General features: G+C 52.9%; 9 protein-coding genes across 9 annotated transcripts; 5 read left to right on the top strand and 4 right to left on the bottom strand.

The window, feature by feature from the left end:
* Window positions 1–1,191: 1,191 nt before the first annotated feature.
* PHYSODRAFT_299259 (hypothetical protein) lies at window positions 1,192–2,009 on the top strand (the record flags this gene model as incomplete). Its single annotated transcript, XM_009526010.1, has 2 exons — window positions 1,192–1,536; window positions 1,623–2,009. The coding sequence occupies 2 exons, from the start codon at window positions 1,192–1,194 to the stop codon at window positions 2,007–2,009; spliced, it is 732 nt and encodes a 243-aa protein (XP_009524305.1).
* Window positions 2,010–4,784: 2,775 nt separating this feature from the next.
* On the top strand, window positions 4,785–6,219 carry PHYSODRAFT_496384 (hypothetical protein; the record flags this gene model as incomplete). Its single annotated transcript, XM_009526009.1, has 3 exons — window positions 4,785–5,584; window positions 5,676–5,748; window positions 5,848–6,219. 3 exons carry the CDS (start codon window positions 4,785–4,787, stop codon window positions 6,217–6,219), a joined length of 1,245 nt encoding a protein of 414 aa, XP_009524304.1.
* Window positions 6,220–11,688: 5,469 nt separating this feature from the next.
* Window positions 11,689–11,973, bottom strand: PHYSODRAFT_374845 (hypothetical protein; the record flags this gene model as incomplete). Its single annotated transcript, XM_009526008.1, has 1 exon — window positions 11,689–11,973. A coding segment is annotated over one exon (285 nt), but the record flags the coding sequence as incomplete, so codon positions are not given.
* Window positions 11,974–12,090: 117 nt separating this feature from the next.
* On the bottom strand, window positions 12,091–12,300 carry PHYSODRAFT_408772 (hypothetical protein; the record flags this gene model as incomplete). The annotated part of the gene is made up of 1 exon (XM_009526007.1): window positions 12,091–12,300. A coding segment is annotated over one exon (210 nt), but the record flags the coding sequence as incomplete, so codon positions are not given.
* Window positions 12,301–12,459: 159 nt separating this feature from the next.
* Window positions 12,460–12,942, bottom strand: PHYSODRAFT_488828 (hypothetical protein; the record flags this gene model as incomplete). The annotated part of the gene is made up of 1 exon (XM_009526006.1): window positions 12,460–12,942. A coding segment is annotated over one exon (483 nt), but the record flags the coding sequence as incomplete, so codon positions are not given.
* Window positions 12,943–13,887: 945 nt separating this feature from the next.
* On the top strand, window positions 13,888–15,126 carry PHYSODRAFT_494709 (hypothetical protein; the record flags this gene model as incomplete). Its single annotated transcript, XM_009526005.1, has 3 exons — window positions 13,888–14,660; window positions 14,752–14,824; window positions 14,899–15,126. 3 exons carry the CDS (start codon window positions 13,888–13,890, stop codon window positions 15,124–15,126), a joined length of 1,074 nt encoding a protein of 357 aa, XP_009524300.1.
* Window positions 15,127–16,903: 1,777 nt separating this feature from the next.
* On the bottom strand, window positions 16,904–19,700 carry PHYSODRAFT_313706 (hypothetical protein; the record flags this gene model as incomplete). Its single annotated transcript, XM_009526004.1, has 4 exons — window positions 16,904–16,947; window positions 17,016–18,369; window positions 18,450–19,155; window positions 19,315–19,700. The coding sequence occupies 4 exons, from the start codon at window positions 19,698–19,700 to the stop codon at window positions 16,904–16,906; spliced, it is 2,490 nt and encodes an 829-aa protein (XP_009524299.1).
* A 574-nt stretch (window positions 19,701–20,274) lies between these two features.
* PHYSODRAFT_313705 (hypothetical protein) lies at window positions 20,275–22,810 on the top strand (the record flags this gene model as incomplete). The annotated part of the gene is made up of 3 exons (XM_009526003.1): window positions 20,275–20,676; window positions 20,755–20,862; window positions 20,945–22,810. 3 exons carry the CDS (start codon window positions 20,275–20,277, stop codon window positions 22,808–22,810), a joined length of 2,376 nt encoding a protein of 791 aa, XP_009524298.1.
* A 1,265-nt stretch (window positions 22,811–24,075) lies between these two features.
* PHYSODRAFT_496913 (hypothetical protein) lies at window positions 24,076–24,315 on the top strand (the record flags this gene model as incomplete). The annotated part of the gene is made up of 1 exon (XM_009526002.1): window positions 24,076–24,315. A coding segment is annotated over one exon (240 nt), but the record flags the coding sequence as incomplete, so codon positions are not given.
* Between the last annotated feature and the right edge of the window lie 195 nt (window positions 24,316–24,510).

The raw sequence follows: 24,510 nt of genomic DNA, 5'->3' as shown, positions 1-24,510 counted from the left end.
AATGATTTGTCTTCTTCGCGGATCATCGCGTCGCGTAGACTGCTGCCTGGGACGGTCATTTAGGGAGTTATAATGTCCGTACTGCCCCATCGTTCAGGGCAAGGCACTGACGCCTCTGCCGCATGCCGTCATGACCGCATCTTGCTGCAGCAATAACTTATCTAAAGTTCATTTTGATCCTTTCATTTTACTCCTGCTAACTAGCAACTTGCAGTTGCGTGTTGCTTCCCGCTGGTGGACATGTTCCCTTCACTTTTAACTAGACTCAGTACATATTATCCAGAAAGCGCAAATCTCGACTGCATGGCTGTACTAGCTCTGCGAGGTACATTCGACATCGCTATTCTTGATTTGCCGGGGAGATCTGTACCGATTCTCCCTTGTTAGCCCCAACACCCGCCAAATCAAGGACAAAAACAAGGACCAAAAGTCAGAAGCTTAGACTGGCGTTCGTTTTGAAAGATTAGCCATCTCATTGGTACGGAGAGAAAGCCTTTGATTCCCTCTTTCAATCCTTTGTTATGCGTAGTGTCCACCATTGTCCATAACGGCAAAAGCTACAGTTGAAAGGTGTCATTAATAACATATTACATTTCGTTTTTGTCCTGGATTCTAGGAAAAATTCCTTAAAATGACTTGAGTTCAGTATGGGGCTTCAGCCGTTTCACCACTCGAACAGTAGTTGTCTTTGCTATACATGACACCCTCGTACTTACCTGGATCTGGCTGCGAGTGTCTGCATCGTTTTGCGTTGATAAGTTTCAAAATGGTCTTGTTCGTCAGCTACGTGTACAGTGGGATTTGCGATCATGCGCGGCTGTCTGCTTGTACAACCTCTATACCAATTCTCCCGTACACTCGTTCCCAAGTGGGAAAAACTATGGAGATTGAGGTTACGGAGATCGAGGGTACAAAATTTGCATCCTTGACTATTTAATAGTCCGGAGCAAAATTAGCAGACACATTTAGTCATAGATGTTTAAGTCAGCAGCGCTGATCTAAGATGTGTCGTCAAATTATACCAGCGCTACACGAATTAAATGCTAGAGATATAACTGGACTACATGTACATGTACCGGGTACAAAGCAATACGGGGCTAACACGCATGGAACGGTAGCCACGTGTATATTGTGCTTTTTACTCAAAAATTTCCATGCGCGGTTCTTCGATCACGCAGCAATCGCGCAAACATGTATAAAGACATAATCTATGTATTCATGAAGGTTATTTTGTGCGCCAAACCACAAATCTTGGAAGCTGTGAACTTCACAGCTTCACAGTGTGAAGTTGACGACGCCTGTACTCAAGCGCAAGCGGCTTCGCACCGCGCGAATCGCGCGACTCGGTTTCTTCTGATGCGCGATGCATCGAACGTCATATCACCTCGATCTTATCGCCTCTTCTCATGCCTTCACACCAATGATTCATTCTCTGTCTCCTTTAGCAGCTTGGACTACGTGGCGACGCGTGCTATGCAGTCTGTAGCTCAGGACGCCCTTGACCGCGCGCTGGATGACCCGGCCGTGACGCAGGACGTATCGAGGCTGCTGTAAGCCGGTTAGCAGCAAAATCAGCAGCGGCAGGAGCTAGCACTAGCGCAGAAGAAAACCAAGGCCGGCAGCATCGCGAGAGGCAACGCCAGGATGCTGAGGACGCGGCGGTCCGCGAGAAGCAGAACGCGGCCGATCGCCTCAAGAAGATGACGCGCAAGCAGATCGGTGCGTATGGCTTCACGGACATGTTGGGGCTCGGCGACGAGGGCAACGTGGTGAAGATCAAGACAAGGAGAAGTGCTCCACGGCCGATGATGTTGGCCCCGCCAACTCTAACTGTCAGCGCGTGCAGAAGGCGCAGACATGCGCGAGAAGACAAGACGAAGCAGGAGAAGAAGGTCAAGTACGAGAAGGAGCTGCTTACCGAGGACAGGGACCGCAAGGACAAGGCCGAGAAGAGGAACGTGAAGAGGAGATGCAGCAGGAAGTCATCGACAGACTTAGCTCCGGGCTGACCAAGAACTGTACAGCGCAGCCTGACGCCGACGACGCCAGAGCTGACTTAATATGCTTCCTAAACTTCATGCTATTTGAATAAAGTAGTGTTGACCGGCAAGATCTTCTCTAGTGAGATGACTTTGCAGTGGCGTCCGCGAACTAGTCGTCGCTGCTGTCGCTAGCAACACGCCGAGCTTCGGCGGGCTCAGTCTTTCTCAGACGCTGAAAGTATTTTGACCAATCAGAATGAGTGGTCTATTTGCTGTTGGTTTGACAAATAGCGCGAAATTGGCAAATTTGGGCGGAATTCACAATAATGAAGAGGAAAACTAATGTAGATAGGTGAAGTCTGAGCTCACGAGGCGGCGACGTGCTGGTCGCCACGATGGAGCAGATATCAAGATACAGTGGCATGCAAATTCCATTGCCGGTCAGTGGAGACAGTGACAGAACTCTGGTGTTCCCATGGCCAACAGGTTCGCACGAAAGCTATCGGGTGTGGCGGAATACCTACACCTCGCAGCCATATCAGTCACCGATCTCATGAAGCCGCCGTACGCGTTGCCGATAAGTATCTATACTACAAAGAGCAGAGATACAATATAAAGTGGAAATGCGATTCTCGTTCAGGGTAGAAGATGTTCTGAATCGTGCGCTGCGCGGATTTCAGGCGCTTCCCCGTCTCGACGTCAGCTTCCTCAATGCGCCGTGAACGATCTGCCTCAGCACGTGCGTGTTCAGCTCCAGCGCGCTGGTACTTGGCTTCAGCTTTGTTCTAACGCACCTGAAATCAGCGCGCAAATTTTGGTACTCGAATATATTATTTCAGAAGATACTAAACTGACTCACCAGAATAAACGTTTCAATATAACGCAACCGAGCTCAATGACAAAGCTCACCAGTATCTGCGTTGCAGATAGGTTAATTTTTAACGTTAAATGAATTATGTCCCATTTCGAAGAGGTCGCCCAAACATTAAATAAAATTAGAGCCATACTACAAAGTGATTTACGTACACGCAGAAGATTGTCCTCAATTTAAATTCCGGTAAAGTGTAAGTGAACAACATACTGGAACCTTAACACAAACAAGAAGTGTTCACGTCATGAAGTTGCACCTAAACAATTTTTCGCTTCAGCACTACGTAATTTATGCCTCAACATTCGAAGCGCCTTCGGTCGCACACCTTTACCTTATTTTGCATCTATTTAATGCGCCACTAACAATTAGTGAGTATCTACTTCTTTTCTTTTCACATTGAAGTACATTATTGTCATTTATCAAACTATATGGTAACGACATCCCATGACGAAGAGTATCTACTTCTCCGCAAGTACTGTAGTGAATTTTACTGAAAGACCCCCCCCCACACACTCCACCCTACATTGTAACCATGCTTTCGTGAGGACTATAACCCCAATAAAATTGGTCCTATAACGAAGGATCACATCGACTCCCCATTCTCGATTTTTGAAGGGAGTTGTCCTTATAGGCCTGGTTAGGACAAAAATGTTTAGGTACGATCTTATTGGGCTTCTGTCACCGTGGCAACAGCCATTGTGTAGCTATAACGGCCGAAGCGACGTTTGACTTGATTCTGTTACATGTATTAGACGGAATTTTTTGTGCTAAAGTTAAGGACAAACTGCATAATCCGCGTTGTCTGGAGTGACACTTTTGCTCGAGCTGCTGCGCGAACGCAACACACCTTCAGCGCTCACCAGCGCCTCAAGTTTACAGACCAAACACTAGTCTTTTATATATAACCAATACGCTTCAATATACGTTGAAAGTGAGGCTAAGCGAGAGTCGTCAAGTTTAGTCCTTTTTGTCCTTAAAAAAGTTTAGTTGGGGATATTATAATGAGTACAGTGACTAATAAATTGGTACGGAGATTATTTTTGATCACAACTATTTCCCTTTCGCACGACTTTTGTACCCTCGATCTCCGTAACCTCGATCTCCATACAGGCGTCCCCGGGCTAGTCCCGACTGTATATTTTAATGTACCTCGCACAGGAAGTACAACAAGCTCTCAAGATTTGCGCGCTATTTCTGCAAACATATTGATTTAGATGAGTGTACAGCGATACCTACTGCGACAAGTGGTACGTTGCGGGAATACCTCCACCAATCAACAAGATTCACGCGGTCTGAACATAAATGAGTATGTACTGACTTACTACAAGCTTAGCTCAAGAATACGGTGGAGGTATTCCCGCAACGTACCACTTGTCGCAGTAGGTATCGCTGTACACTCATCTAAATCAATATGTTTGCAGAAATAGCGCGCAAATCTTGAGAGCTTGTTGTACTTCCTGTGCGAGGTACATTAAAATATACAGTCGGGACTAGCCCGGGGACGCCTGTTCTACAAAATGTACGTTTCTTGGCCCTTTGCTATTACGCAATCCAAATCCCCCAAAGGTGTACGCTACTACAAATACAGACTAGAGCGTGAGAACGAGACGGGTAACAACTAATACCCGTTTTTACCGATGATATCAGGTATTAGAGTCAATGTAAAATACATAAAGTGGTGTCTGCCACATATGATTCCCTTTTAAATCCGGATATATCAGGCGTCTCGTTCTCACGCTCTAGTCTGTACTACCGATTCTCCCTTGTTAAGAGCGGCCCTGAAGGGATCCAATGTCGCGCTGACGTAGACACATCTAAGTATGACTTAGGTGTCGGAGCCCAGCCATGGCTTAGGCATTCACCCTGTGCTTTGAGTCACAACGCAATTTGCTGCAAAGGAACAAAAGCTCGTATGGGGCAGTACAATATCCATGTTCGGCCCTGATCGGTGTCCGAAGATCAAACTCTCGCCCGAGGACCGCGAGCTGTACGACAAAGCCGCGCGGAAGTTCCTGCAGGACACTATGTCCGAGCGTGCCAAGTTCAACGCCATGAACATCGAATCGCAGCACTGGGCCTTCGTCAAGCGCCGCAAAGAGGTCAGCGTCTTCAGTAGCGTACCCGGATCGACGAACAAGTCGACCACCATCATGGTGGGAACAGGCCTCATTGACGGCCGACTGGAAGACGTCATGGAAGGGCTCTACTGCGATAGGACCGACGATCTTCGCACCGCACTGGTGTTAACGGGCTACAACGTCAAGGACGGGTCCAAGCTCATCGTGCACGAGCGGTGTACGCCTGAAGACCCGTTCCGATGCGCTGGCATCAAGTGGTTCGCCGGTAGGTGTGCGTGGGGGTTGCAACACCGCCGTGACGTGCTAATCTACGAGCGGATGGGGACTACGACCGACGCGCTTGGTAATGAGCTCACTTACCACACGTTGCAGTCAATCAAGCGGCCGGAGTGGCCGTCAGAATCCACGCCCGGCATGCAGCGCCAACACACAGCGTCATGCTACCTCTATATATTGTTGTGCGCTTGCACCAACAAGACAGAGATTTTCCTGTGGGGTTCCATCCTCAAATTCGGCTGGGCGCCCGAGAAGGCCATGCAGCTCGGCATTGCCAGCACGTGGCTCAACGTCGTCCGCAGTCCTCGCGGCGGCCGGGCCAAGAAATTCAGCGCGCTCATGGACGAAGCCGACAGCCACCAGTGGATGCCATTCAGGTACGGTACACAGACCAATCACGAGTGAATGATGCGTGTTGCTGCGTGTTGTTCAAACCCTTGATTCTCACGTCGTATTTCTCATGCGTAGCACGAATTGCCACGGCTGTTACCGCCGCAAACCGAAGCTCGGGTCGTACGCGCTTTGCTCCGGCTGTCACCAGGTGGGTCCGCCGCTGGTCGCATCTGTAAACACACTCGTCGTGACTTTGGAATGGAAGACTGACACTGGTTGTGGACCAATTGTGGTGGACCTTGAACAGAGCGTGTGCGAGGACTGCTCCGAGCAGCACTATATTTTCGAGTTGGGCAAGTCCGGCAAAGCCAAGGAGCAGTGGTTCTGCGCGCTGTGTGTCAAGAACGTCACGGGCGATATTCATCTGGGCCCAGGGCTGAGCTCGTCGGGTTTGGGTTACTACGACGCAAGCGTGTGCTCGACCGTTAGCATGGGCATGAGCAGCAGCGGCCGAAGCAGTCGCAGTGACAGCTTTCTCAGCCGCACGTTCAGCTTCAAGCGACCAATGGATCCGTTCCGCCCACGCGTGTCTCCTTCCGGCGATAAAGCCCCCGGAGAGCTGACCTCGATTGGTAGATCCCCCGGCGGCACATGCGTGCCACGACAGCGACGTGCGTAGGAATCAATAAACACGTGGCCGTCGTACGCTACAATGTATTGTGCCTTTCACTTATTCTGCCGTGATAATTTTGGCATAACTCTAATCTCTTATCGACCATAATTATGCCCCGAGTTAGCTAATTCCCATGTTAATTCGGGGTCGTCCCTCCCTGGCCGCATTAGGAGCGGCGATGGTGACGGCGGAATAAGCTAATCCGGCCTGCGTTAGGCGGAAACAAAGCGATTGGCGGCTTCCTACCCGCCAATCCATACCATTATGCTCGAATATCCGTCAATTGGCTCTCAAATGCTGATCGGGGGTGTTAGGGGAGACGCTCACAATCTTAGGCAGAATAAGCACTAAAAAAGGGTTGATCGCCCTTTTATGACTCTAATTCCGCCTGAATTAACAGCTCATCCGCCAAAATACGTGAAAGGCACAATAGTACATACAGTATATAGCGGAACGCATTCGTTCACACGAGAACCACTCCGTACTGTAGTTGCTAGTCAACAGTCGTGCTGCGGTGCTGAAGGAGCGAGTCGTATGCAACCAGTTCAAGTCTGTATCGGGTGCCCTACATCTAGGATACGAGAATAAATATACAGCTACAGTAATGAAAAGAAAAAAAATGCTGGCGCTCATATAACTCACCTGTCTCTTGGCGTCTCTAAATTAATGCGACAGAGTTTTTGGCTACTACTCTTGATCGTCCCTAGTGGCACGAAGATCGGGGCGCTGGATACGCACGTGATGTTGAGAAGCTTCTAGCTGTTATTCATATTCGTGCTGCTTCTTGCAACATCAATCACAACAAACAGTCTTTTCACCTTTTTTTTCATTGCAGTCATCTCCGCCAAAACGTATGGCTTCTACATCGTCCGCTGGTGTTCATGTTGTCGGTGCAGATCTTGCTTGGCCCGTAGCCTATATGCGGTTTGCCTGTGACCTTCTTGACGCACATGGCGCAGAACAACCGCTTCTTGGCTCGGCCGGACTTGCTGAGCTCGAAGACTTGGTGCTGCTCAAAACAGTCCTTGCACACGCTCTGCCCAATATCAAACAAATGTCAGTCTGCGACTTGAAATTATGACCTTCGCAATGGATTTGTTCACAGATGCAGATGTAGCAGCGGGCGCACCTGGTGACAGCCTGAGCAAAGCGCGTGCGACCCGAGGTTCGGCTTTCGGCGGCAACAGACGTAGCAATTCGTGCTACGCACGGAAGACATCACGACGATCAACCGTTGGCTTTGCATTGGGGCCAGCAAAGTTGACGAGTGACGTTACCTGGAGGGCATCCAGTGGCGGCTATCGGCTTCGTCCATGAGTGCGCTGAATTTCTTGGCTCAGTCGACACGAGGACTGTGGACGATGTTGAGCCAGGTGCTGGCTACGCCGAGCTGGATGGCCTTCTCCGGAGCTGAGTCAAAGTTGAGGATGGATCCCCACAGGAAAATCTCCGTCTTGTTGGTGCACTTGTGTTGTCGGTACAGATAGCATGAAGCGGTACGCTGGCGTTGAATGCTGGGCATGAATCCTGACGACCACTCCGGTCGCTTGATGAACTGCGAGGTGTGGTAACTGAGCTCATGGCCGCTAGCATCGGTCGTAGTCCCCATCCGTTCATAGGCTAGCACGTCACGATGGTGTAGTAACCCCTACGCGCACTTCCCGGCGAACCTCGTAATGCGGACGAAGCTGAACAGATCTTTTGGTATAGGCCCTTCGTGGGCATTCAGGGCGTGGCGGCTCTTGCGGTTGCAGCCCAGGACCACTTTAGCAATGTGAAGCTCGTGGGTCGAATCGCAATAGAGCCCTTCCATGACGTCCTCTAGTCGGCCGTCAATGAGGCCCGCGCCCACCATGATGATGGCCGACTCGTTCGTGGGGCAAGGCGTGCCGCGCGCTGTATGATAAGGCCGTAGTGAAGCTCCTGCAGAACACATTGTCAGAGTGCGCCAAGTTCGCCGCTGATCCGCAGCACTGGGTATTCGTTAAGCGCCGCAAAGCGGTCAGCGTTTACATCAGTGAACACCGATCGGAGACGAACATGGCGCCCGCCCTCTCATCAGCTTTGATTTCTTCGCTTCGAGTTGCAATGTGAGTGCTGGAGCCGTGGCTGGGCTCCGTCGGAGCCTCCGAACACCACCATCATACTTTGGTTTGTTTACGTCAGCGCGACGTTGTAGCCAGCTCTACACTAGAGGGACAGTTCTGCGGCCTAAAATGCGACGAGTGAATGGGAGCCACTTCCCCATGTACAGGTAAGAGTGAGTAAGTTCACTTGCGCGAACGGTAAAAATGATTGACTCACAGTGATCGTTTCAAGTTGTCGATTCTGGTTGCATTACATGGGACACTGGTTGTACGAAGTACCCAACTTGGACGGCACTTCTGACCCGTGTACGTATCTGCCCACGCCCGTAATTCACGCCTTGCCTGCCTCGAAATCGCCGTACATGCAAGTTCAACACACCACCGATGTCGTTGGTCAGAGTCTGTGATAAAAAACATTGGTCTTTTTCATAATTTTTTGTGAGCAATAATAATAAAATTTACAGATAGTTATCAGAGATGGTTTTTGGTCGGGTTGGAGTGACGCCCTCCCGGTAGACGACGCCGAGCTGAGCCTCGGCGTCGCTCTGCGGGTGCTGCCTTCGGGCAGCGTCTAGTCCCTTGAGGGAACTGTGGGGGCGTCTCTGTGAGCAAGGTGGTGAGGTGGCAGCAAGCTGTGGCCAAGGACTCGCCGCGCAGAAGGCTTCACTGCGCGCTATGACCGGGTCCGCCGTAGCGGGCGGGCTGTTAACGGCATGGCCCAGGAAGATGAACTGGACGTGCGACAAGACCAAGGCGTTGGGCGGACTCCCGACTGGGACTCGGCCATCAACACGACGGCGAGCGGAGGGTTCGGCGAGAGGAGCGCAAGGCACAAGAGCAGATACTACAGATCAAGGCGCAAGGCTACGCTGGACATGCTAAGGACCGATGAGCAAGACGTGCAATGAGCAGAACAGATACTACAGATCAAGGAGCGGACGGCTGAGGACATCGATCGGCGGCAGGACCTACAACTACGAAGAGACCCGAGAAGGAGAGCGACGCAGCGAGCTCCATTTTCGTCAAGGACGAGAAGGAGGGAGGGGGAGCACGGAGCAGAGGTTAGGATAACTCAAAAATTGTATTACTCAGTAATACAATTTCGGTATTAATACAGGTTGTATTAATACTTATACTCGCTTTTTGGGCGAATGTATAAGGATAATTGAAGTAATACTACTCCTCAGAACTGGTAATACCAGTAATATTTTACGGTTATACTTCCAGAAGTCCCTCCGAACCCACGCAGGCGCTATTTCAGTGCATGCTCGCGCCCATCCACTCTCTATACGTCCTCCGCGGTGCTATTCGATACCCGTCGAACCGCGGGGCCCGCGCGAGGGCCCGTGCCAACGTCTACCACGACCTTAACAGAAACTTCTATCTAAACGCAAAGGGGAAGTTTGCGTTCGATCACGAAACCAAGCTACTGACAAACTTCCCAACTACCCACAAAAATATTTCCCTGCTTAAGAAAAGTGCCGCGGGACTACCACTACATAGCCACATCTTCAGGTCGCACTACGCTTATCTTGGCTGCCTCGGCAACGTAAGGACCATCGTATGAATACTATGAAGAAGGTCTTCAATGCCGTTCGGATCGTCAAGGTGATAGGAACGCTTCAGCGTTGAACTGTTCTTTGGGCTCAGTGTAGACTTCCCACTGGCGAAGCCGAGCTAATGTGGGCCACATAAGTTTGTACTAGCATAAAGTATTACCCAAAGTATTAATACAATCTGTATTAATACTGATACTTGTTTTCTAAACGAAAATATTGTATAACCGAGATTTATACCAGACCTCCAGTAGGGCCAGTAATACTACTACCTTGATTTGGTCGATTATCCTAACCTCTGGCACGGAGAGCCTCACATTTCCTGGCGTATGCGGAAAAAGGTACACTGGTACACCGTACCCATTTGTGGGTGCAGTACCAGTTGCCTCACTCATTTTACGTTTCGACTAGCCGTATAGAGTCTAGCTTAGTGTTTTGGGTTACGCGAACCACGCAATACATTACATTATCAGAGATGGACACGAAGACCAATCGAAAATACATGTATTGATTTGGTACAGATTTACAATTATTTTGATATTGTGAAAACAAGCTGGTCTGGACATCTTTGCCGGTTTTCACAATAACACTAAATGATATTATATCACTACAAAAGTTAAACAATAATATAATATAATATAATATAATATAATATAATATAATATAATATAATATAATATAATATAATATAATATAATATAATATAATATAATATAATATAATTATATCATATTATTCTTACCAACAGTATATTACAATTCAGTTTCGATTTGTAACTACAAATACTACTGCTGACCGGCCGTAGTAGTAGTAATCGATGACTCTTAACTATAACAGCACTATTCTAATGTTTTTATATAGAAATAGCAAAAATCCACAGCGTCCAAGTCAGATTCATGGACTATCTGGATACCCCCACTGAGAGTGGCGACTGCACCGAGCGCAAAAAGCTGTGCTCAAGTTGAAGCGGATCTTGCTTACCCCGCGTGCACAGCCGGGAATATATCCGAAGTTCGGTAGTCCTCAGCAGATGACGAACTGTGCACCTAGGTGTGGACCCGCGAACTGTGCGTAGGTATTTGTGGGAGGCGACGAGGCAGCCTTACGAACTGTTGGTTGGTACTGTGTATGCACACCTTGATGGCCGTGAACTGTACGTGCATAGACACTGTCATGCGCGTTCAACCCGCAGCATCAACTGCCCGCAAAGCAAAGACTTCATTTCGGCCGTTGTATTATCACGAGAACTCAATAGATACAATCGTGTTGGTGTAGTAGGCGCCTGGGACAGGCTAGTTCCAGCAGACACTTCGCAGAGTCGATACCTACGGCAAGAGCAAGCATGTGAGCGTGGTGCACTCTCAGCATTTGTATACTCAGGGGTTGGAAAAAATAATATCAATACAATAGTTACGGCATTTTTAGCACGGAATAATTTATTATTGCTTTAGGGTGCTCCCGTACAATCGAAAATTGTCCCAATACAATATCAACACTTTCGCCAATACAAAAACTAAGCTTACCGCAATGCTCATGTCATAAAGGGGGGTCAAAAACAACGGTACTTGTGCAACATACGAATTCGCTTATGACATGAAATTTTGCAGCCTGATGTAAGAAACATAATTCTAGACAACAGCACTCTCAACAATGTCGGCTTCATCGACAAGTTCAAATGCTTGTAGCTGCTCAAGTTGACTGGTGACTTCGTTGATAGAAGCCAGCGCCTCATCGTCGTCTTCTAGCTCGTAGCTAGCAGGATCATCCCCAGCTCCCGTTAGACCGCACTTTCTAAAGCCCGCCGAGATGGTAGTTGCGGAAAGCGCTTCTCATGCGGAGACAACCCATTTCACGATAGTCGACCGCTGAGGCGCTGACATTGTGAACTTCTCGGTGCTGTTACTCGCGGTGTAGAGCTTTAGTTGGTCTCGCAGAAACGCTACCCAGGCGGCACGCAAGCGGTCCTTGAGAGGCTTGATCCAAACAGCGTCCACGGGCTGGCTTAGCCACGTAAGTCCGGGAGGCACCTTCTGCAGCACTACGTTTAGCGAGCGAGCATACTCGACCACACCATCAACCCAATGACCGCTGAAATCATCGAGGAGTAGCATAACAGGAGGGCTCAATGGGTCGCGGTGGCCAAAATGAAATCGCAGGAACTCGAAAGTCTCCCCCGTCCACCAGGCAGCCTCGTTTCCGTAAATCTGGACGTCGTGTTCTTGTTGAAGAGCTTCTATTTCTTTCCACACGTGGCGACCAAATCCGTGACGGATACGCGCGTTTTCAGCGCGCACCTCCGGCACCTTCGACGGCTTCGACTTCAACATGAGGAACGGGGTGTACCTGTTGCCGTCTGAGTCGCCCAAAACCATGGCGGTAATGCGCTCTTTGTCTTTCTTGCAGCTCTTCACCCAGACCGTTCTAGACCCCGTCGGCGCGAGCGTCGTTCGCGGCAGTATCTCAAAGAAAATGCCTGTCTGGTCCGCATTGTAGATCTTGGTGATGCCCTCCACGTACGCCTTGTGGCGAACCTCTCTAGCAAATGCTGCGGCACGTAACGCTGCCGCAGGAGGCGTCTCCTGGCCAAAATGGGTTCGAGCGCGGAACGAGAGCCTATGGCGACGCGTGAACCCTCGGCGCCATTGCCACGACGCCGCAAAATGGTCTGGCGGGATACCAGCAGCTTGTGCTATCTCCAACGCCTGCAGCTTCAGCATGAGAACAGAAATCGGGAGCCCTTCACGCCGGAAGTCATTGACCCACCTGACGATACGCTGCTCAACCTCGCTAGGAAGGGTCAAGCCCACCCCGGAAGCACGACCACGGAATTGGGACGCCAACCGGCCATTTTGCGCGCGCTCTTCAAGGGCACACCGCATGCCAAGCCACTTGTAGACTAGCTTTGCTTTGTTGGCCCGCTTTGCCTCGCTCATGCCGTCGAAGAACCGGTCCAGAGTTGCCCTCATGCTGCCTGAAGCCTCGAAGTACTGGATGACTTGAATCTTGAACTCGACAGTGTACGCCTGCCGTTGGTATTGCCGGCGTCTGCGGCCGTCGCCATGAATTCGGCGTCGTCCCCTTCGCATCGGAAAGAGCAAATTGGGTTGTGACAATTGATGCGCAGCCTAAATGCCAAATCAAAGAGTAGAAATGGTTGGTCACCTATACCTTAATCCAGATAAATCTTTGTCCCAAAGTTTTGTCGCGGTGCCAATTCGACATATTTGTATGGGAGCCACCCTACCCAATGGGAAATCCGAGTGCGCGTCATATGTCGCGTGTAATCTGATTGGAGAAACATATCGAAGTCACATCCTACAACTCCTTCTAGAAGCTGAGATATTGTACAAAGTGTCGCTGTCCCAAACCTTTTGTCGCGCAGTGTACTACAAAAACCCCGTATATATTTATTGCCAATAATTGTGAAAATACTGTATTATTGGCTGAGCCTGTATTGCAATGATTATTACTGCGACTCCAAAACCAAAATACACTATGATATTTTATTTTCCGACCTCTGTGTATACTGCATACTTAGGAGGCATACTAGCAAAGAGAAACTAACAGAAACCACCGCGGCGCCAGCCGCAGTGGCTCCATTCAATACAGAATTCAATTTACCTTCAAGCACGGATTCTGAAGCAAGCAAGCAACTTAGGGTCGCGAGACACTACAGTTGGAAATTTCAAGCTTGACCTATCATGCACATTGAACTCGGTATCTACCGACCAACCAGACATCGCTTCTCCTTCCATGAGTCAGTCGTACGTTGCCGCCGTGACCCTCAATTTCGATGGTAAGGCAGCAACTGATGGTTTTCGGTGTCACGCTGACCCTCGTCGGGTTGTGCTGAGTACTGCGAACAAAACGACCGTCTCTGGTGCCGAGCTGACATCAAGACTTCAAAGCGCATCAGCTGGCGACGATGTCGCGATGGATTAAGATGTCCGCCGTTCGCGCCGACCCTCACAGCGCTCGCTCACAACGCAACTTACATTTACGGCGAACAAGTTCTCGATAGTATTACCGTCATGTTCGACCCCGATCAGCAGTGTCCACAGATCGAGTTCGCCCCGGAAGACCGCGCACAGTATGGCCACGCTGCACTAAGGCTCCTTCAGAACACGATGGCCGAGCGCACCAAATTCAACGCCGATCCGCAGGACTGGGCGTTCATCAAGCATCGCAAAGAGTTCAGCATCTTCAGAAGCGTGCGGGGGTCAGCCAACCAGTCGACTGTCGTTATGGTGGGCACAGGACTCATCGATGGCCGGATCGAGGACATTTTGGAAGGACTCTACTGCGGTACGACCCACGAGCTCCGCAATGCCAGAGTACTGCTGGGTTACGACGTGAAGGGCATCTCCGTACCCAACTCGCACGAGCGACTCACACAGGATGATCCGTTCCTCTTCGCTAGCACCAAGTCGTTGGTGGGTAAATGTGCCTTGAAGTTAGTATATGAGCGCGATGCACTTACCTATGAGCGAGTGGGGACCACGACCGACGCGCGCGGCCAAGAGCTTACTTACCACACCGTACAGCCCATCAAACGACCGGAGTGGCCGTCGGAGCGCCAGGACATCGCGTCATGCTACCTCTCCCGCCAAGACAAGTTCACCAACAAGACGGAGGTTTTCCTGTGGGGCTCCATCCTCAGGTTCGGCTCGGATCCCGAGGAGGCCATCCAACTCGGCGTGGCCAGCACCTGGCTCAACGTCGTCCGCAGTCCTGACGTCGGCCACGCCAAGAAATACAGCGCCCTGATGGACGAAGCCGACAGCCACCAGAGGATGCCCTCCAGGTACAGTACGCAGCGTTATTCGCCGATTTCGTCGGGCTGTTGCGACCTCAACTCAAGGCTAACACTTGGTTCTCTTCCGGTTTTCCTGCAGCATAAACTGCCACGTCTGTTGTCGCAACAAGCCGAAGCTCGGCTCGCACGCACTTTGCTCAGGCTGTCATCAGGTGCGTCCGCCGTTGCATCTGTAAACAAACTCATTGTGATGGTCGTAATTTGAGACCATGGCTTGAGTGAACAGAGCGTATGCAAGGACTGCTCCGAGCAGCACTACATCTTCGAGCTGAGCAAGTCCGGACGAACGAGGAGGCGGTTGTTCTGTGCCATGTGCATCAAGGACGTCACAGGCAAGGCCCATCTAGGGTCTGGATCTGACCTGAGCAAGCACTCGACCTGCGGTCCCGACAGCGCGAGCAGCAGCAGTCGATGGAGTGAGTCACTTTTTCAGCCGCATATTCAGTTAACTTAATGCGACTGCCTTTACATACATGTAATAGAGGACAGAGACGCCGAACCGAATGCGAGGCATGTCACTACAGAGAACGACATGCACAAGATCCAATTCATAGAAATACAGCTGCGAAATATGCTCAATCAATCACGTACTTACCACGTGAGTCGTCCTTGAAGATTTGCAGTCCAGCATGGCCATCCTACGGTTGGCATTTTGGTGCAGCGTGCAGTTGACGGCGAGTGTCGTATGCGACTGAATGGTCTGGCGGTACGAATGATCTACATGCCTTTCAACGTGTTACCTGGCTATAACTTCATCCCAAATGTAAGGAAGTGTTAGGCTAACAATGTTTGTATAAGCTTGAGTGAGAACCATTTCCCCGCTTTCAACGTCGAAGAATGGCCACAGGAACGAGGTAGTCCATGAACATGCTGCCATTTACCAGCACAGAACGTTGCACGAGAAAGAATCCAGGAGGCAGATATACAGACAGTAATTCGGAGATTGAATGAGTACAATTAAGGAAGGCACAAACACAAAGAGCAGGTGGGAAATGGTTGTCGTTCGATTGGTTGTTGTTGCTACATGAATACGCAGCGTGTACACTGGCCAGTCCACTGGACTGTCCAGCCCAACTCGTTTGAACGCTCGATCTTCGAGCAGCCAAGAGTACCATCAAAAGTGAACGCCAAAAACTCTGTCGCATTAAGGACGCTAAGAGACAGCCAAGCGCTCACAGTGACAGCTTGCTCTGCTGCTATGCGCTCAAACCTTGGGACCAAGTCGGTCCAGCACCGATCGTTTCTTGGCCTGAGGCTCGCCGGAGCCCTTGCCACGGTCATCGCTTTTCTTGCGCGGGGGTCTCTTACGCTCACTGCCGCCACTTTTTCTTTCGCCTTCCACCTCGATACGGCGCTTGTCATCATCACCACCACCACTACCACCGCCGCCGCCTCCACGACGGCGGTTGCGGCCTCCGCGTGAGCCGCGAGAGGAGCCGGACGTCGTGGTAACTACACGCCCACTGCCGCTACCTCCCGAGGGTTTCTCGCCGCGACGCTCGCGCTCTTTGTCGCCACGGTCCTTCTCCGCGCTACGACGTCGCTTCCGGTCCCCGCCCGCAGCAGCGTCGTCATCTGCAGCATCACGGCCGCGCTTTCCTTCGCGTTCCTTGCGGTCTCGAGGGCGATCGCGCTCACGATCTTGCGCTTTCTCGCGATCGCGAGGTCGATCCTTCTCCCTTGCCCGATCGCGATCACGGTCCCGGTCGCGGTCCCTGTCGCGATCACGTCCTCGATCGCGGTCACCTCGTTCCCGATCGCGGTCCCGGTCTCGATCTCCGCCGCTGCTCCGGTCCTTGACGCGCGATGAGGTGCTGTCCTCTGCGCGCTTGCTTGATGATTCGTTGCGGCGCCGCGATGAATCTCGGCGAGACAGCGAGCGTGAGCGACTGCGACGGCTTCGAGACTTGTCTGATCCACGGTCGCGCTCACGATCACGGTCCCGTCCGCGGCTAGAGCGGCTAGGAGACCCGTCGTGCTTTCGGGAAGAGGAGCGACTGTCGCTGCGGCCATTGCCGTCTTTCTTCTCGCGACCGTCGTCATCACGAGAGCTCTTATCGTCAGCCTTGGCATCTTTGCCTGTCATGATTTCATCGCTCTTCTTACGCTCCAGCTTCGCCGGCGTCGTCGAACGAGGGGTTTCATTATCACTCGGCATGTCTTCATCCATTGGTTCAGCCAGGAAGTCAAGGTCAATGGCAGGCGCCGCAACCTGGTCCAGCTTCACGTCCTTAACCGTGCTTTCTTGTTTCTTCTCTTCCTCTTTCGGCTTTTTCTCCTTATCACTAGAAGCACCAGCGTCCTTGTCCTTGCCCGACTTGGCGTCCTCACGGCTGCTGTCACTCTTGTGGTCACGATGATGGCGGCTACGGCTTGTACTGCGTGACCGACGAGACGAGGATATACGAGACGAGCTTTCGTTTTCGCGAGCTCTCTTCTTGTCTGAGCGGGAGCGCGAGTTGCTGCGGCTGCGGCCATGTGCTTGAGCCGTGCGGCTACGGCTTCGACTGCGCTTGCTGCGTTCCCTGTCTCGGTCTCGGTCACCGCTGCGCGATCCTCTGGAATCTTTCGCGTCGCCGCCACGACGGTCTCGCTCGCTCTTTCCATCGCGGCCAGTTGAGCGGTCTCGAGCACGGGAGCGATCCCTATCACGAGACGTGGAGCGGTTACGTCGACGGTCGTCGTCACGTCCTCGGGGGCCGCCCCGTTCTCCTCCTTCAAACCAGCGATCTCCACCGCCTCCACGGCCTCCAAATAGCGGCATCGGCCCATCAAACCACGGCGGGGGAGGACCAAAGTAGTCTGGGTGTCCAGGGGGAGGGCCAAAGTAATCCGGGCCTGGGCCACCAAAGAAGCCTGGAGGGGGCATTCCCCGGCCTCCACGCCCACGGCCACCTCGACCGCCCTTCATGCCGCCACGTCCGCCAGGGCCAGGGAATGGACCATCAAACCATGGACCAGGACGACCATCAAACCATGGACCAGGTTGCCCACGTGGGGGGCCATCAAACCACGGTCCAGGAGGACCGTTAAAGCCCATCGAAGGACCACGGGGTCCGTCAGGACCCCAAGGCATCTGGTGTCCTGGAGGACCCTGACCATTTCCTGATGGCGGGCCTTGCTGTGGTCCGGAGCTCGGCGATCCCTTTTCTTTACTGTCAGACGCTTGTCCTCCATCCGTAGGTGATGCGTCGCTGGTCTTTCGCGAAGGACCACCCGTCTCGTTGGTGGTTTCAGTTGCTCCTTCATCCTTCGGTAGTGGAGGCTGCTGTACTTGTTGCGGAGGAGATGCAGACGCTGGTGTAGCCGACTTTTGCGGAGAGGAGGTGTCTTCATTTTCGTCACCATCACCAAAAATGTCGCCGCCGAACTCGTCCTCTTCTTCCTCCTCGCCATCTCCTTTCTTGCCCTTCTTGATTTCCAGAGTAGCATCCGCGCTGTCGCCTGACCGACGACTAGCTGAGCTTGCAGCCAATTCAGCCGCCTTCTGCTTGGCCAGCGCCTTCTCCTCAGCTTCTTTAACTAGTTGTTCGCGCTCCTGCTGCTCCGTACGCGCGCGCCGCAAAAATTCGTCCACGGAAGTTCGGAGCACCTTGTTCGGCAGCAGCTTCTCGGGCGACATGTTGCTCACATTGCAAAGCGGGCACGTGAGTTTGCGCTCGATCAACGCGCTACGAAGACACTCGTCGCACGCCGACTAACCAACAGATGCAACACAACAGCAAACACCCAGTTAGCCAACAGCTCACGACACCAGGAACTTGATCAAGCACTTACCTCTTGGCAGCACGGGATGAGCACGGCATCGCTCATGAGCCGTCTGCAAAGGGGACATGCCAAGTGCTCGGGTGGATTCGAGATGAATTGATCCAAGGTGGCCGAGCCGCCGGACCGAGCCATTAATTTAGAGAAGTTTTTATTCTGCGGTTCTATCACAGCTAGCCCGCCCCACGGCGCGTTGACTACCGTTTTGCCCGCGCCTACGGGGATCTCGCTGGGATCACTCACGGCCTTCATGAAAGACTTGGGAATGCCAGTTTTCTTTTTCACACGGTGCTGATCAAATTCGGGATCCCCGTTCGTGGGGCAGTTCTGGATGTAGTGTCCGGGCGTGCCACACCGATAGCACACATAGTTGGGTGGCGGGTTGCCCAACAAGTTCGGTCCGCCCGGGCCTCCCGGCCCGGCGCCGCGACCGCCGCCTCGTCCATTCATCATTCCTCCCCGGCCGCCAAAGTCTCCACCGCGGCCGCCACGGCCAAAGCCACGGCCACCAGCTCCACTTCCTCGTCCACCTGCCTCTCCACCGGCCCCATTGGCCGCGTAGTAATTCATCACATGGTTGGCGTTGCTGCCGCTGGACGCGGTCCACGTCTTATTGCCCAGTCTCGAGCCGCGCATGTCCTCGGCCTGTTCGTGAATGGACTGCAGCGCGGCCAGTTCATCTTCCATCGTCTGCGCCCCAGCGGCCGCATCTCCAGTACTCAACGACAACGAGGCCATCCTGTACGTCACGAGAAACACACACAAAGAGGGGAAAGAAACACAGCACCAGTATCGGATACCAGCAACAACGTCAGCCATTGACCGGGCCACCTGCCTACAGGTCCATACACTACAGAAAAACTCAATGGCCACGTACGGCTGAGTGGGCGTGACCCCCACGGGCAGCACCGGCGACGGGCCGGCCATGGGGGCGACGGGTGGCGACGCGTGGATGGCCGCCGCGGCCGCAGCAGCCGCGGCCACGGCCGCCTCCTGCTTCATGCGGGCCAGCAGGCCGCTGCCCGGCTGCTGGCTGGGGATGCGCTTGACCGTCACGCTCGTGTTGCGCGGCAGCTGCGTGTTCTCGTCGTCGTAGACCTTGCCGTTCTGCGCGTCCGTGATCACCAGGTCGAAGTCCAGGCCCTTGGCCAGCTTCTTCTTGTCCACGATGGCCTTCTTCAGGTCCAGCACGCGGATCACGGCGCCCGGGAACGTCACCGTGTCGAACTCCTTGGCCGACTTGAACTTAAAGTGGATCGACATGTCGATTAATAAGAGACGGCGAGAGAGGGGGGGATTCTGCACTCGCGGAGCTAAGCTAAGCGCTCGCTCCCGAGGCCCAGATCGACGTGGAGGGAGGGCGTTCGGCGGGGCGGCGAGATGGAGCACCGCTTGCCTTGCCTTGCCCTGGCGCTTCTCGAGCTGGTTGGTCAATGGAGGGGGTCGGCCGAGAATAGCGCAAGATCTCGAATTTGACTTGGGTTTAGTAAAGGGTTGTATTTGTAATTGAAGATATTTAGGACGGGCTAGATGCGTAAAACGAATGAAAGTTATCGGTATATTTAGATACACATACCGGTAAAGTGCCTAATTGTTTGCAGTTTATGCTTGATAAACACTGAGAAAGTGGCACACATAAAGTGTATATACACGAACTTTCTCGACCAATCATATCCCTCTATATAGCCCCAACCGTTTGAGAAAGTGCAGATATGCTCCTATGCCTCGTCTCTCGCCAGAAGGCGGTCTCGTTTGAATTCGATTCCCGCACACACTGTGTTTGAATATCTGAACGGCGGGTCCCAAGGTCGCTGCTGCTCCACCTCCGCCGCCGGCCATGACGATGCAGGCGCGCGACCCGACGGAGCTGCTGGCCAGTGGCAAGGAGAACTCCGCGGCGGGCGGCAACCAGCCCACGACGCCGTCCAGTGCGCGCGACAAGCTGCGCCGAAGCAGCAGCGACGCGGCGCGCCGCGTGTACGACAGCGACCGGTTCAAGCTCGTGCAGAGTCGCAGAGGCAGCGGCGCCGCCAGCCCGCTGCCGGCCAGCAGCAACCAGGAGGAGAACGTGGACATGGAGCTGCCGCCTCCCCCTCCGCCTGCTCCGGCCGCGGCCAAGCAGAAGAAGAAGGAGCCGACGCCGCAGCCAGTTGTGGCCGACCAGATCCTCGAGGCGTATTTGGACGCCGGCGGCTACGTCAAGACGCGGACGTACCTCAAGGGGAAATTCCTGGGGAAGGTACGCACATAAGTGACAGTGAATCAATTGCAGAGAGGTGCTGGATGTTGATGTGCTTTGTGGGTTTTGTAATTGAAGGGAGGGTTTGCGCGTTGCTACGAGATGAAGTGCGAGCAGACGGGTAAAGTTTACGCCGGCAAAGTGGTGGCCAAGAGCTCGTTGGTGAAGCCCAAGGCCAAGCAGAAGGTGAGGAGAGCTGTGATGGAGTGGAGTTGAAAAGGGGGCAGCGAAGTGCTGATGTGCTGTACTTTCTCGGTGTGCATCATAGTTTACGTCGGAGATCAAAATCCACAAGTCCCTGCACCACCCGCAGGTTGTACAGTTTGAACACTTTTTTGAAGACTCGGACAACGCGTACATTCTGCTGGAGCTGTGCCGCAACCAGTCGCTGTCGGACCTCATGCGAAGGCGGAAGCGCCTCTCGGAGAGCGAAGTGCGGTTCTACATGCGCCAGCTCGTGGAGGGGCTGGCCTACTTGCACGAGAACCTGGTGATCCACCGCGACCTGAAGCTGGGCAACCTGTTCCTCACGACAGACATGCGACTCAAGATCGGAGACTTTGGACTCGCCACGAGGCTTGATAACCCCGAAGACCGCAAGCGCACGATGTGCGGTACACCGAACTACATTGCGCCGGAGATTTTGAGTGGACAGCGAGGAGACGGACACAGCTTCGAGGTCGACATTTGGTCGACGGGCGTTGTCATGTACACGCTGCTCGTCGGCCGGCCCCCGTTCGAGACGGACGACGTCAAGGCCACGTACAAGCGTATCCGCGCCAACCAGTACGACTTCCCAGAGACTGCGCATGTGTCACGCTCAGCTCAGTCGCTGATCCGCGGCATCCTTCGGAGCGATCCTGGCGCCCGACCATCGCTGGAGCAGATTTTGAAGCACCCGTTCCTGGCCGATGAGTTTGTCCCGACGTCGTTGCCCCGGACAGCTTTGCTTGTTACGCCACCAGCCTGCAAGAACCAGTCTTTCGCGAGCCGTCACAGTGACAGCGAACGCTTTGCAAGCTCCACGGGAGTAAGGGTTCCGCCGCCCGCAGCTGCAGCGAAGAGGTATCCTCTACAATCTCGTGATGTGAACGCTCCGGGTCAGCGGGCCTCCGATCCCGGAGCATCGCCCTCCTTGGGGCAATCCCTACCTCCTGCTTACAAGCGAGACGGATCTGGAAAAACATCCGCGTATACAAGCACCGCCCGAAGGAAACTAACCGAGACTACAAGCACTTCAACCGAACGGCAATTCAACAAGGTACCAGTGGAGGCTTCTCCGCCTCAAAACGTACTAGAAGCGGCGTACAAGTCATTGTCGCGCTTCTTTTATCTGCAAGAACACAGTGGAAATGGCGAAAATGGAGAGCGCAGACTGAGTGAGTCATCTTCTGCTGCTATAATCGTGGCGGCCGCACAACGACTGAAGGAAATCCGTGCTGAAGCTGAAGAGATTCAGCCGCTCGTACCAGCCAGCCTGTGGATATCGCAGTGGGTCGACTACACGTCCAAGTACGGCATCGGCTACATGCTTTCGAATGGTGGATCGGGTGTGTACTTCAACGACTCCACCAAGATGATATCGTCAGCTGACGGCCGCGTGTTCCAGTACATCGAGCGCCAGAGCAGCAACAATCGAGTCTCAGAACCGTGTGCTAAGTACACCATGGATAACTACGACCCGGCGTTGAAGAAGAAAGTGACACTACTCGGCCACTTTAAGGGATATTTGGTGGATGCCCGTGCGGAGAACGACGAAGCCGACACTCTTGAGAGTCAGCTTGCGCGGTCCTTCGTGCTGTCATCTCGTGAAGTTGGTACGGATACGAGCGTGCTTGGAGACAACAGCAGCGGAGACGAGACCATGGTGTTTGTCAAGAAGTGGGTCAAGACTCGGCATGCAGTGCTCTTCCAGCTGTCGAACGGCACAGTGCAGTTCAACTTCTTCGACAAGTCGAAGCTCATGCTATCCTCAAACGCCCGCGTCGTGACGTACCTGGACCGTGAGGGAGACCTGACTGTTTTCTCATCGTCAACAGCGATCCTCACACCGGAGCGACCCGATCTCGCCAAACGGCTGCGCTATGCGAAAGACATGCTGCAGCAAATGGTGCGGACGCCGGACCACAAGTAGAGTAGTTTTAGCTTGAAAGGAGGCGCGAATGCCACATGTAGATATAATACTCCCAGCGTAAGTATAAATTGCCATGTATATACTTTCGGATCGGTGGTGTAGATGCGTATGAACACTACTGTACATGTAGTTGTCATTGCTCGGAAGGCGTACGACGTTCCTCGTCGTAAGGTGCATCCTAGTGTTCCATTTTCCATCCCGTAAACCCGAAGATCGTCTCGTAAACCTGTCATTACTTAAATTTGAGAAGTGAATTATTGGTCGTTGTTTCGTTCACTTGCAACACGGATAATAAATGTGAGATGCCGAGCCAATGCCTGCCAGTCGTGTGGGGCTAGCTCACCTCAGTGTCCGGTTTGTTTGCATTTCTTCATTTCCCAAGTCGACTCGCCGGAAAACAACCAAACATGCGCCTCCTGACAACTCTGGCTTTGGTTGTTGCCGCCAATCTTCTCGTACGTGGTGAAGAGATCCTCTATTTACGTTAATTGCTAACTATAGAGACCTGGATTAAAGGCAGTGCCTACTTGGCCACGGTGGGCGCAGTTCTTGGGGGCTTGATGCCGGCTTTCTAATGGCTTTGTGCCGAATTTCTGGGTTTCTGGTGGCTTGATGCCGGTTTTCTTGGTGGTGCTTGAAATGTTTGGACACATGAGAGGTCACCAGTCTCCCATGCTGCAAAGTCCTTCCTTGTTCTCCTCTTGCCAGCCGCACATCGCCGTCAACACGTCCGAGGAGGTCGTCTCGACTGGTTGGGACACTTGGGAGTATACGCGGATCCGTTGAACCAACTTCCGGGGTTAGCATACGTACCTGATAAATGGATAGGTTGGTCGCTGCCTTGCAGCTGACGCACGTCGCGCGGGGACAGGGGGCAGAGGACCCGGAGGCCGGAACCGTTCACCAAATGTCGGATTTACCCGGTCTAGAACGAGACTGGCCTGGTCCTGCCATCTTCCGATCGCCGAAGTTGACAAACTTGACTCTCTTGTCGACCTTGGAGAAGACGTCACGAACGCAGAACTGGGTCCATTTCAGCCGAGAGCGGAGCTGGGAACAAATACAAGCCGGAAAGCTGGATCTTACGGAGCGCGATCTCCACATAGTTCACTACCGCCGGGCGACGTCCGCCGAAGCGGTCGCCACGAGTCAATCTTCTCGTACGTGGAGATGCCTCCTCCACGACTACCGAATCAAAGATTTCATCGGACAGCAAGAGGGCTCTACGAACTCTCGATTTCAGCAATGCGGGCAATACAGGCAGTGAAGAAGAAAGGGGTTTCAACTGGCCTGCTCTGAAGCGCGCTTTTTCAGGCAAATCTGCCGACGAAGTGGCCATCATTAAGCGCTATGCCGACCACTTTGCGCGCTGGGACGGCGAAGAGAAGATGCCGTATGACGTTTACCTCCTAAGACGGATCAATTTCAAGGATTCCCACGAAGAGGCGATGAAGTGGGGGCTCCGCTTTGAACACTACCAGAGCAACCCCTCGGCTTACCACTAAGCAGGGGATGTGTTGTCGAGAAGGGGCATCGTGCGAATCGAGCAAGACCACCGCTTAAACCCCTCTCATTTATCCCTGTTTGGAGAATCGGAACGTTATTTGGGCCGCTTCATCTATAGTTACCCACGTGCATCCATCCTGGCGGATCGAGTGCGGCCAAGGAATCCATGGGTAGCTGCAAGCCATGATGCGCGC

The sequence above is a fragment of the Phytophthora sojae genome (genome assembly GCF_000149755.1).
Source record: "Phytophthora sojae unplaced genomic scaffold PHYSOscaffold_3, whole genome shotgun sequence".
NCBI lineage: Eukaryota > Oomycota > Peronosporomycetes > Peronosporales > Peronosporaceae > Phytophthora > Phytophthora sojae.
This window is presented reverse-complemented; position numbering and strand designations above follow the sequence as displayed.